This window comes from Podarcis cretensis, assembly GCF_951804945.1.
Source record: "Podarcis cretensis genome assembly, chromosome: 3".
In the NCBI taxonomy this organism is placed as follows: Eukaryota; Metazoa; Chordata; class Lepidosauria; order Squamata; family Lacertidae; genus Podarcis; species Podarcis cretensis.
In genome coordinates this window covers 83,800,372-83,813,755 of record NC_137172.1, presented here as the reverse complement: position 1 = coordinate 83,813,755, position 13,384 = coordinate 83,800,372, and the positions used below count along the sequence as shown (strand labels likewise).

The 13,384-nt window shown below is 39.3% G+C and overlaps 2 protein-coding genes across 6 annotated transcripts in view; one reads left to right on the top strand and one right to left on the bottom strand.

Moving 5' to 3' along the window:
* PRSS35 (serine protease 35) overlaps nt 1-13,384 on the top strand; it is a 160,440-nt gene that overhangs the window by 56,040 nt on the left and 91,016 nt on the right. The window contains exon 3 of one of the 4 annotated variants that reach the window (XR_013837257.1): nt 947-3,428. The exons of the other annotated variants lie outside the window; for them this stretch is intronic. The gene's annotated coding sequence lies outside the window, so the exon portion shown is untranslated. Of the gene's footprint in view, nt 1-946; nt 3,429-13,384 lie in introns of those variants that run through there. 4 annotated transcript variants of the gene reach the window in all.
* ME1 (malic enzyme 1) overlaps nt 1-13,384 on the bottom strand; it is a 119,814-nt gene that overhangs the window by 59,006 nt on the left and 47,424 nt on the right. For both annotated transcript variants that reach the window (XM_079970474.1, XM_079970475.1), the window contains exon 6: nt 3,656-3,759. In XM_079970474.1, coding sequence (XP_079826600.1) covers nt 3,656-3,759 — 104 coding nt within the window. The remainder of the gene's footprint in view (nt 1-3,655; nt 3,760-13,384) is intronic.

The window sequence follows — 13,384 nt, the reverse complement described above, 5'->3', positions numbered from 1 at the left end:
TAAGAGTCACGTTTAGCTGACTTTTTGCCAATACATTCCCTTGCTGAAGTAAAAGACTGTGCCAAATGAATAAATTAATGGCAAGTCCTGTAATAATTCTAATGAAATGTTAAACAAAACCACCATTCCAAAATCTGTACATTTTCTATTTAAATTATGTGCCTATAGAATAGACCTGTCCTTAACTGAAAGGAATCCAAAGTTGAGATTCAAACAGCAGTTTGAGAGCACAGTGGAGAAAGATGCAAAGTTTCAGCAATTCAGTTATCTTTGAGGAAGAATGCTGCAAAGTAAGGGTGAATAAGCTGTTCATCTAATGAGAATCAAATATTCAAACACTCCCCTGCAGTGGAACCATTTTCATTTATTTTCATTTCTAACAAGAAAAAAATATGACCCAACTCTCCTAGGTATCTGCACTTTTAATAATTCTAAATCTTGTGACATTACGGATCCTTTAAGACACTGCAAGCTCACATTCATAGCCTGTGAACAGATCATACCCTAAGATTACTTTTACATGGGATTTGCACTGACACTTGAAATTTGATTTTTACCTGTGCCTTTTGGGTTTAACCAAAGTCAAAACATGACATTAGAACTAGGAATAGGTAATGAATGATAGTGTTGACTAAAAAAGGCCTGCAAGAAATCAAGTGTGCAACATCCAAAATGAGCTGGTTAGCTAAGTAGTACTAAGCTATCAAGCCTAGAAGCCAGGTATCACTGAAAGGTTCATGAAGAAGGGATACTGGCACCTTCTGCTGTAGAAATGAGGCTTATGGGGTTATGTAGGATAGGTAAAGTAGTACTATAGTGAAGTTTGATCTACTATGGCCTATGGTTGTACAGCTCAATCAGCATAGAGTGTCCCTTACTCAAGGTTTGCATAAGAAGTCGCATCATTTAGATCAACAAATTAAATTATTTTGACTTAAATCTGCAGCCAAGCCTATGTCACATGATCCGCTGCAAAGAATGGAAACCAGCACTTTGATCATCAGAGCCCACAAAAGTTAAGGAAAAATGATTTTGCACATGTTATATGCATAGAATGTCAGCACAACTAAAATTTGAACACCTAAACAGATGTAAAAATCTCAGATCTGATTGGTGTCAAAGAATATTAACATTAAAGCTATTAATATAGTCTCAATGAATAGTACGCATTTAAGAAAAGGGTACGAGAGTAGGTGTGTGTGTCTTATATCAGCTGAAGGACAAAGTACATGTTATACACAGCCACGTGTATTTTTATACAACATTTTCTTTAATAATAACAATAATGGGGGAGGGGTTGGAATCCAGAAACCAGCCTCTAAGACTGTGAGTTTCTCCATGGAGGGACATAATGGGAGAGGCTTCTTAACCCTTTTTCTTCTGGTCACTTGCCCACTCCCCCCCTTCAAAGAAAACCCCTGTTTTTCATCCAGGAGGCTTTCTGTTTAAAAGAAGAAAATGCTGGAGAAAAGATACACATGGCTGCATATAATGTATACTTTGGCCTTGATCCAAGGGAAGTAAAACAGAGAAACTTTGTTAAAAATATGATAGTTACATTTTATGCAGTCCTGCTTAAAATAACTCTGCATTTTTGTCCTTTTATGAAAGAATAGATATAATAAATGAGATATTGTATACTTTTGTGCTTTTATGAAAGAATAGATATAATAAATGAGATATTGTATACTTAAAAATTGGAAACTGAAACTGTGATCAATTTATGATGTTACTTCCCACTGCAGAGTAAATGCCACAGTGTGGAACCATAGTAAAGCTTAGGTCTTCTGTCTGAAAATTTTTGAACCCTCTCAGTTAAGCATGAACTATGTGCTAAGAATTCCAGGCCAAAGATCATAAGATTTCTACTCATGAGCAATTTTATTTTACTTTTTATGTTCCATGGAGCATGCTTGATTGAGCCATCTGGTTTTTAACTAAACATGCCCTTTGTGCTATGGGCAGCATTCGTCTATATCACTCAATGCTTAAGGCATACTATCATATGTTGAGGATGGAAATTACTAATCCTGTCTCAAAGTGAGAGGAAGGCAACAGTTCTACAAAATGGCTTTTGTGTCTCTTTTAATCTTTATCAGTCTATGAACACAAATCAACAGTATATTTTTCCTTGTTAACTTTTTAAAAAACAGTCCTTGTGTGGCACTCGGAAGCCTCCTTGGTTGCCTGCACTTTCTAGAATATCCATGGGAGGATGTCAAAGCATAGGCAGCCAGGAAGTCTGCTTGTGGAATTCCTGAGAGAAGCACAATTATTATTACAATTAAGTTAAAAGGAATGCTCATGAGGAGTTCATGGTGTAATGTCCTTCCACAGGCATTCCCTGATTTAAATTATATATGATTTGTGCTGTATTTGTGATGTTCTATTATGTTATTGTTATTTATTGTCTCTAAGCCGCTTTGTGATTGATTCAAATGAAAAGTGGCATAGAAATATACCGTATTTTTCTGTGTATAAGACTATGTTTTCTTCCTAAAAAATAATGTCCGAAAATTGGGGGCGTCTTATACATGGGGGCCATCTGCCCCCATTTTCTTAAATCGGAGTCCCCCAAAATAGGGGGCGTCTTATACGTGGGGGGCATCTTGTACAAGGAAAAATACGGTAATAAATCAATAAATCAAATCATATTCTAGGAACCAAGGGTAGCTGCAATACCAGGCAAGGACTTTGTTTTGTTTTGTTTTTTTGTTTTAACTTAGCAAGGAAGAGCACACCTTGTAATGTTACTAAGTAGTAAACCTCATCACTCACATAAATTTCTGACTCCCTCCGTCCCACGGAAAGAAGCTAGAACAACAACTGCCTTTCTTGGGGTGGAGAGCAAAGTAATACCTGAAATGTCTGGGCCTGAGTATGGCACAACTCTAGTACTGATTCCAGCTGCTGAAACTGTGTGCTGTTCAGGATTGTTTTATAGCACTGGAACAGCAATCCTTCACCTATAGACTTAAGTATGCATCATATGTTGGTTTTTTTTAAAAGCTCTATACAAGCCTTCTGTGTAGCTTGTAGGAAACCTGCAACATGTAATGATTGAACATTTGTTTATTTGTTTGTTTATTCATTTATTCATGTGTATACATGTGAGCAAAGCTCTCATCTGTCATGAATTCCCTAAAGCAGGTACACCCTGATTCTACGCAGTGGAAAGCTCCACATGCACAACCATCTCTCCGTGTGATTTACGTATGGTTTTCCCACAAATCCCTACAGAATAGTGCCTTTCAGGAACTTGGCAACATGTGAAATGATCCTTATTTGGTTGTGTAGCACATAGGGTCTGGCCATTACACATAATGACAGATCCCTATGTTCTACAGCACTATGGCAATGGAATTCATCAGAAATGAATGCCTCATCTCATTCTGGTTTTCTTCAATGTAAATTAAGTGCTTTATATAGTATAGTAAGAATAGCTATGTTTTCCTCCACCAACTTTTTGCCATTCTGCACGAGTAAACTTATGGCACCTCATCATAATAAATATATGAACTTGAACTGCATTTTATAAAGTTTTTAAGAATTGCAAAAAAGAGAAACATGCCATCTCTTCTTAATTAGTCCTCCGTGAGTACCATGAAGTTCAGAAGCATTCAACAATGTAAAATACACAAATAAAATCAGTTACCGGGAAGTCACAGCTTGCATAAATTCGTCAAGAAGATCATCATAAGCTTGGCCTCTGATTCGTTTATGTTTCAACCCAATATACAAAGGATCTTTTAGCAACTCCTGTTAAAAAAGAAAATAAAAACCAATAAGGTAAATATATCAGACAAGTTATCATTTGAGTGTTTCTAATCCAAAAACGAAGACTGTATTGGCATCTCTAAACTGGAAATTAAGGGCACAATTCTATGGCCTATGGGAAGTAGTTCCAGAGGTCATAGAATTTTGTGGATCTCCTTTTTCATGGATAGAGAAGGAATTCTGTGGGAAGAGCAAGAGGACCATCCACAAAGGCTTCCTTCTTGCAGCAACAGAAACCTCCATGGCTGCCCCACCTTAGATATCAATGTTACAACAGCAGAAAGAAGATGTTTCAGAGCGCTGGAAGAAAAGTATGCCAGCCCTGGGGTGAGCCCTTGGGCACTGCAACCAATGGAGGGGGGATTTTGAATAAAGGAAAATTGCCCCTCCGAACCCTCCTTCTGCCCTGCCAGCACAAACTAAACAGAGGTTTGGATTGGGCAGATTGTCCGCCTTTAACTCTTCCTCCCCTGTCCAAGTAGGATTGCTTTGCCTAACTGTTTTATAGTCACATCCTTCCAGAGACTCATGAGGAGAGACTGATCTCTAATAAGAATTCTCAGCACCTCATCAACCTACAATTTCCAAGATTCTTTGTGAGAAGTTTTGAAAGTAAAAAACTGATACAGGTTTGTAGAGTAGATATGCCTGTAGCATGAGAATGAACAAGATTATAGAGACATACATTTATTTATTAGCCCATAAAGGCAAAATTACTGAAAGCATAATGTGTGGGATCATTTTCTGCCATTCTTAGATGATGAAGTAAAAGTTAAATTCACAAAATTATAAAGTCAAATTTTGTAGATCAGAAACGCCTTTCAAATAGTGATAGAGGAAGGAAAAAATGAAGATGCCAATTACAGAGTACATATTATGTTCTTTCTTCAGCATAACGGCTGGCTTTGAGTTGCAGATGTCAAATCATACCTTATAATTTACAGATCCCAATTATGTGCAGTACCCATAGCATTAAAAAAAACACACAACCCAAGCATTTATCTGCTCACGTCAAAACTGAGCTAAAGTCAAAACTGAGCTAATGTTCAGGCAAAGAACATTCCAAGAAGCCAATGCATTTTCTGTTCTGGCACTTTTATTGTTATTGAAGCCTAACCATCAGCAAGTATGGATTCATTATAGCTATTTCAAACATCACTTCCAACTTCATGAACAAGTTGGCAACAATCTCTTCCCATTGCAGTGATACACTCTGTCTTTCAGAAAAATAGCAAGGGGTCATTTTCATCATCCAGACTGCAACTGGCCAAGTTGTGTATCAGTGCTGCCCTCAGGCTACCAATAAATACTCCCATGGCAGCAGAGAGCAAGCTGCAGGTGCAAACCTTCAACCTACCTTCTCCACAACTTAGCAAAACTGCCGTGTTGGGTACCAGGCTAACATGCAATGATCTGCCCTTCATTTCTGAAGCCACTGCAAGGGCTAGAATGCAGTAAGACTTGTGGAATTCCTGTTCAAGCAGGGCAAGGAGCTGTGCTTTATTCTAGGGGCACTCAAGAGTACACAGTATCAGCACCTTGTTTTTCTAAAAGAAAAGCACTGGTGAAAAGTGTGGCACTTACTTGAATAGTTTCATGGTGAGTACCAGAACCCTTTTTTTCTAGTAGAAAAACACTGATAAGGAGGCTGTCCCACGAGGAGCGTGGAACTAAGAGGCTAAATCTGTAGGTATATCATGGAGCTGTTGCATCAGCAATAAGCTGTCCACAACATGTCTTGCTCGTCCCTCTTTCAAAAAGTGATCTAGAGAATAATCTACTATCTGCTAATAATATACTATTTAACAAGGAAAAATAACCTCTCCCTTAACTACGACAAGTCAGTTTAAGAAGACACAAATATGCATTCTGTCCCTGTTCATAGTCTCAGTATTCATGGCAGTATCTGTTGCTCTAGTAGTCAGTACAGAATAAAGTATGGAGTAAGGTTTTTTTTTCCTTTTTGAGTATTCCGATGCATTGTCTTTAATAAATCTGCTTGTCAGAGAGCGAAAGCTGCAGCCAACTAGCAGCTACTATTTCAAATCAAGACTTTAGGATAGCTGTAACAAAGGCCCTCTTTCTATTGCTCTCGTTTAAAGTTGAGTAACTGAAAATATATGGCACACTTTAAACTAAAACACACAGATGGTTTGAACAGTGAATCTTGATAGTAGCAACCAGAGCCAAATATTGTCAAAATATACTTCTTCTTCTGAACCAGTATCATGGATTTACAAGGTCACTTGTAAGGTCACAACTCTGATATACAATCCTATGCCAACAATATCAAATACTCATGTTTCCTCACTATCTCATACTACTTAGATTCACAATCCCCACTATATGAGTTGGGATTTCAATGCAGTATCTTCTCTAAGCAAGTATCCCACCCCACTCCAGAGGTTTGCTGCTGCATCTCACCTGGTAGCAGCTGACATGATCTCACGGGGGGCAGATTTACCTAACCTAGCAATGTTCTATATGTTCCTGGTTCTTGACGCTGTTTAAGTAGCAGCAGCAGCAACAAAGACACTTATGGTGTCAATGCTAATTAGGTCAGACAGCCCCAGGTTCCAACTATTCCTACTACTGAACTACAAACTTTAGTCCCTTTTCTTCCCATGTTGCTTCTCTAGTGGTCTATTTTTCTAGAGAAAGAACAAAATGCACTGAAGCCAAGTTTCATAAAGCTCCAGGAAAGCATTTAGGAAATGTGCTCATTTATTCACACTAAAGTGTTGACAACTTTCTGGTGTCAGACTCTAAAAGCTAAACTTATAAACATTTCATGAATAGCAGACCCATTGATTTCAGTGGTCCAAATCCTAAATAGTTTTTGTAACCAATAGAACTGTGAGTGATTTTAGGATGGCCAGCTTACAGTCCAGCTGAGGCTCCTGCCAGGTATAAGTACTTTGATAAGTAGTTGGACTTGAATTTAGTAGTGGAGACTTCCAACATTTACTGTACATTGCCTGTAAAGTACTGCCAAAGTAATTGAAGCAACATGAGTACTCTTGCTGTTTCTGTGGAAAACCTGAGAACACAAGTCCCCTTTGAATCTTCTCATGAAAGCTGCCAATATGTTTCAGAGTTGTGCTGATGTGAAGCTAACTTTCCAATGCCCACTGCAAGCCTGTGGTTCAGAATAGGCCCAACTTCCAAATCTTTACAGTCATCTATCTGCACACCTAACATTGTATTACCATGCACAAGTTCAATACATACATCTTGAGTTGCTTCTCAAAATCTACACTAGATGCTCCTGGGCAGGCACATTTCATTCACAATCTTACTGCAATGATGACACAATGAAGTGAATATCTGTTGGAGAGCTTGGAATGAGCCATGCACATAGCAGGCTATCCAGGTTTCTATGCATGCTGTGAGCTACGCCATGAAGACTGGGCATAGCCCACCACAACCATATGTTCTCTATGTCCACCACATATACACAGTCTGGGCAGATGTCAAGATGCTCTCATGCTCACATGCCTCACTCAGATTTCTGCTAGGTATACAGCAGAAGTATGGATATTTTTCACTAATACATGAACTCTCATTTAGGGCAGATTTGTAAAAAAAACTGCCTTATATACATCATGAAGATCAGAGCCCAAGACAAAAATGTCACCAGCTCATGCTGAGGAGTTCAGTACAGATTGGGCCCACTGACCACTGTCTGACTCAAGGTGACTAGATTCTTTCTAGGAATTCACTAGTCTAAGGCAAGTACTGGACATGACACATGGGTGTGTTCCTGTGTGATAAAACACACACACACACACACACACACACACACACATTTCCTTTAATTACATTCCATTTACAGCCCAGGTGGAGCTTGCTAGCTCAGGGAGTAGGTGTGGGTAACATGCCTTGTCAAGCCCAGATAATGCAATCAACATGCAAGGTATAAAAGTAAAGCAGACCTGGCCATGACCAGGTGGCCATGGAAGAAATTCTGATAATATATTAATCTTGTGATGTAGATTTACACAAGTTGTCTTCCTCGAAAGTAAACTATCTTTTGGTCAACGTTGCTTTAAAACAGCAGGATCTGTTGCTACTGAATTTGACTTTTCCATTCAGAGATCTGCAGTTTCAGTTATTTGCCCTTTTCTGTTTGATCGCTTTTTATATGCTTTAGCAGCAGTGCGCTGTAAGTTACATTAGACTTACAGTAGTTGAGAAGTTGAAAGCTATGAATTCATAGGACATACTTTGATGCTTTAAAAAAAAGGCAAACCAAAACCTGCTCAAAGACTGTTTTCAGTGCTACATTTTTGCTCATAAAAGGCTGGCTGTTATAGTAGAGTTAACATGAAACTGATACATGTGCATGTTGTTTAATCTAGATTTATCACTAAGCTTCTAAGTTCCTGATACCCCTGAGCTAAAAGAAATACAGAAATTGCCATTTACTGCATTACAGTTGTGAATGTTTGAGAGCTCTTCAGAAAAGAGCATCAAAAATAAGAGATTAATAAACATCAAGAAGAATTTGTAAAATCTCTGGCAGTTTACTGAAAATAATCAGTTGCCAAGTTAGCAGCTAACAAAGTAAGTCAGCCAAAGGTCTTCTATGTTAGCAACAAATAGTATTAGCATAATGCAGATACAGTAATGCAGCTGAAAGTTAGAAACCACCTACCAATTTTGTCATTATGCTGGCATGTAGCAAGTATAAATAACTATTCCTAAACAGTAGCCTGGTCTGCACATGCAGATGAATTAAATGGTGCCTTACAGTTGTTCATCCACAGCTAGCACCTAAATAGCAGACTGAGCAGGCGCACAGGTTAGCTGGCTGAAGCCTTTTCCATTATTATGAGATGTATTATATTACTATTTAAATTACAGTAATTATTTCTGAATTTATATCTATACAGAAATTAGCAGATGTGAATTTTATGCACCTTTGTGTCCCCCTTTGTGCTGATTTTCTAGTGATGCATTTTTGTCTTTTGGGGTGATGCATGAATAGCCATTCTATTTGCAGCTGTGCTGGTTTTTTATTTGTAGTAGGTTTCTATCAACAAACAGTCACAGTGTTATCTGCCACCTGAAGTCTGAAATGGCATAATCTATTATACCACCTTAGTAGTCTATCACTTCAGTCTGCTCCATATGAAGCCTCAAATGTAGTGATAATATGTTGCTACAGTAGTTTGAGAGGTGGTGTGGAACAGTGGCTAAATTTTCAGCATAATCTGGGAAACCCTGGTTGAAATGGCATTTTAGTTATCAACTCAGTATGTGGCTTCTGTCAAGCCACTATTTTCGAAACCTTAGTCCACTAAACCCCCTCTGCAACAGGAGAATACTTTGCACACCTGTTATACGCATTGTTGATATACTGCGTCTGCTATTGCTATATAAATGACAAGTTGTATTAGTTTAAAAATATAGAAACCTCCTGGATCATAGTTTTTGCTCTAGTATATTTTTTCTACAAAAACTATATGCTTTCCATTTTATTCCACTTGTATTTCATACAAACAGGAAGATTTTCAAAGGGAAGGAATGGTCTCTTGGGTGAAAACTGCTTAAAAGGATTTGAAGTATGTTATTTATTATTTTTGTTCTTGTTTATTTCAACAGCATTTATATACTGCCTGATTATAATAAAACCTCAAAGTGGTTTATAAAAAAAAAAATAAGACAACAAAATTATCAGAAAAAATAGTTAAGACAAGTATTTGAAATGTTCAAAAGCAATTAAAATGACTAAAAAGCTAAAACCAGATTAAAACACGTGGCAGCTTGTAGTATGTATCTGGTTCTTCATTTTAGAGGTCCCCATGATAGGTTCCTGCTTCCCATCCCTAGAATACTGCAGCGTCTGTGCATGGAAATGGTCCAGTGACACCTCATACTACAGCAGCCTTCTGCTGTTTATCATTTTGAAGGCTCCTCAATATAAAATGCTTCCAGCAGCCACATCTAGTAGTTCGCTTAAGCTAAAAGCATTGTGTTAAACAGGCCTAACAGAATACTTGCTACACCCACAAACAAGAGCGTGGGAAGTGGCATATCCATACCAATCCACAGCTATACCTGCACTTTATTTCAAAACTGCACCATCTCAGTCATGCATACAGATATGAGTATCACGGTACAAGTCCTACAATGAGGGGAAGGGATAACAGTGCAGGCCGTGCATTGACTTGATAATATTCACACATGTTTTATTTGCCACATTTCAAGAACATGTAGATTCTTTATAAATATTGTCTTGTTTAAATAAAACACAAAGCCAGCAATCTCAGAAGGGTGTGTGTGTCTGTGTGTGTGAAAGAGAGAGAGAGAGAGAGGAGAGAATACATCAGGGAAGCATTTAAAGTCTACATTTCCCTGCTGCACACATGTGTAATAAAACACATTCCAGGTAATATGTGCACTGGCGTTTCCATGTGCTATTTTACTCAGTACATTCACAATTGGATAACACTCATTGTAATTTTATATCCTTTTATTTTTCTTCTTCTTTGGAACGATTCACTCTTGGGTTTATGAACACTCTGACCTAATTCAATGTAAAAAATGTATTTGGACATACATAGTATGAAGACTGTATTACATTAAGAAGTTCCAAATTTTGTGAAGTTTAATTTATATAAATTATACATTATTTTCTAAAGAAAATAACAGCTATCTTTAACATCAATTTTATCTGTCAGTCCCATGAGGAAACAACAGTAAAATGCATTTGGACATCACCATGAACTACTGTTAATGGTTTACCATAAATGTGCTTATTGCACCCCCTTTGCTCCTGTCTTCTAGTGCACAGGAGAAGCAAACCACAATCCAAACTTGGGGTCGTTGTTTACTTGACTCAGCTAGTGAGGGGTCTTGGAGGGTGGCATCTTAACACTTCAATCCTAGCGCAGTGGGTGAAGGAGCTTCTTCTTCTTCTTTGCTGATCACTTGTAGCAGAGTAAGATTGTCTTCCATGAACACAGTCTTTACAGTGATCTTTAGGAAGTCTTTAGTTTGCACCAGGCATCCTATTGGGGAGACTCAGTTTTCGGAGTGCATGTTCTGGAAGTTGGGCAACAGGGGCAGTATAGAATTCCTATTGGTGTACTGACCTCCCCGCTGCACCACGGATTCCCGGCCTGAGCTGCTTCAGGTCATGGTGATTGTTCTCCTAGTTTGGTTGTCCTACGGAATTTTAACATCCATGCCGACACCACCTTACAAGGGACTGCTTGGGACTTCTTGGAAAGAATGGCCTCCAAGGGGCTGTCCCTGAATAAGTTTGGCCCGACCCATAGCCTCAGACATGCCTTAGCCCTGGTGTTCAGCTTTGTAGACATGGGTGATCTGACATTAAGTAAAAGTGAAATACAAGAAGTGCCATGATCAGATCACTTCCTGGAGCAACTTTTTCTTCACAGGGAGGTGGGACGGATTCAAATGGTCCATCTCCAACACTTAATGGATCCAAATGCTTTCAAGAGAGTGGTTGAGGATGTTTTATCCCATGTTGATTGCCTCTCAGCTGATTCCCTGGTGGCCCACTGGAATACAGAGTTAGCCAGGGCTATTTACTGTCTGGCTCCGAAGTGCCCTCTCCAATTGCATGGAGTCCTGATGGCCCTGTGGTTTGCCCCAGAGCTGAGGGAGATGAAACAATCACTGAGATGGCTAGAGCACCAGTGGCGGAAAACTCATTCTGAATCTGAGCAAACATGGGTTAGAGCTCAACGTTGAGCCTACCAAGAAGAACATCTTCTTTGCCGCATCTATTGCATCTGCAGAAAACAGCAGCAGGAGACTCTCTCAGGTGGCTCACAATCTAATGGAACCACCTTTGCCTGATGAGGACCCTAAGATTTCCTGCAATGATTTTGCAAACTTCTTTGCAGTTAAAGTTGCTCAGATTTGGAAAGAGGTAGACTGTGGGAGTAGGGCTGGGGTGGGAGAGTGCTAGAGTCCTGACTAGTCAAGTTGCATGGAATCATTTCTAATCTGTTACCTCCGAGGGCATGGCTGCTTTGAGGAGTGAAACTGACCACCTGTCTCCTTGACCCTTACCCACCCTGGCTCATAAAAGCGAGCTGAGAAGGGCTGAGCAATGGGCTCCACGGGATGATGAGTGCTTCCCTCTGTGCGGGAGTCTTTCCAGACCTGCTGAAAGAAGCAGCTTCTTAAAAAAAAATATCTTTAGACCTGCCAACTATTGCCCAGTCTCAAACCTTCCATTCTTGGGCAAGGTGGTTGTGTGGGCAATTGCTGAACAATACCAAGCATGCCTTCCCATCAGGATTCCATTTGGATCCCTTCCCATCAGGATTCAAGCCTCATTATGGGACTGAAACTGCCTTGGTTGCGCTGGTCGATGATCTCCAGTGGGCTAGGGACAAAGGTGAAAGCTGTTTCCTAGTTCTGCTGGATCTCCCAGTGGCTTTTGATACCGTTGACCATGGTATCATTCTGGACCGGCCAGAAGGGTTGGGAGTTGAGGGCACTGTTATACAGTGGTTCTGCTCCTTCCTCCTAGGTCGTGTCCAAAAAGTGATGTTGGGGGATGAGTGTTCAGTCCCCTGGGCTTTCACATGTGGGATACCTCAGGGTTCCATCCTCTCCCCCATGCTTTTCAACATCTATATGAAGCTGCTGGGAGAGAACATCAGGGGGTTTAGGCTTGGTGTTCACCAGTATACGGATGATACCCAGCTCTACTTCTTTCTTAAATTGGAACCAGTGAAGGCAGTGAATGTCCTATGTGAGTGTCTGGAGGCGGTTGGAGGGTGGATGGAGGTTAATGGATTGAGGTTGAATCCTTATAAAACAGAAGTACTGTTTTAGGGGGACAGGGTATGGGGAGATAAGGAGATAAAGAACTACATAACTTCTGGAAGACATCTGAAGGCAGCTTTTGGAAGACATCCTATATCGGGAAGTTTTTAATATCTGATATTTTACTATGTTTTTTATATGCTGTAAGCCTCCCAGAGTGGCTGGGGAAACCCAGCCAGATGGGTGGGGTATAAATAATGATATTATTAAAAAAAAAAAATAATGATATTATTATTATTATTATTATTATTATTATTATTATTATTATTACTACTACTACTACTACTACTACTACTACAGGTGTCTGAGTTATAAAGTCCTAAGTTTGAAAAATACACATGCACCCTCTTACTTGAGATGATTGTTTACAAGACTACTGTCTCTCAACTGCCTTCTGACCAAAACTTCCAAGTTCAATCAAAATTGTTGGCTGAACATGCCCACTTGGCATTCCATTTGATTCTACAGTTATTTGGCTGTAATGCAATAACTCTTCCAACTGAGATACTGGAATGAAATTTGGTATGCTGAGTCCCATTGCAACTCTTATGTTTTAAATTCTAATACCAGCTCAGCCTCCAAGAAAGAGGTAATACATACTACCAAAACCTCTCCCCTTGAGCACAGAGATGTCAAAAAGAAATTCTCCATTTGATCCCTATACTAATTTTCAAGGCAAGAAGAGAAGACAAAAAGTTGTTTGCAATGCAGTATTTGAAGCAAGGCAGTGTTTTGCATAACTTTTATGACTTGGGAGTAGAAAAAGAATACTGCATTACACCTGAATCTTTAA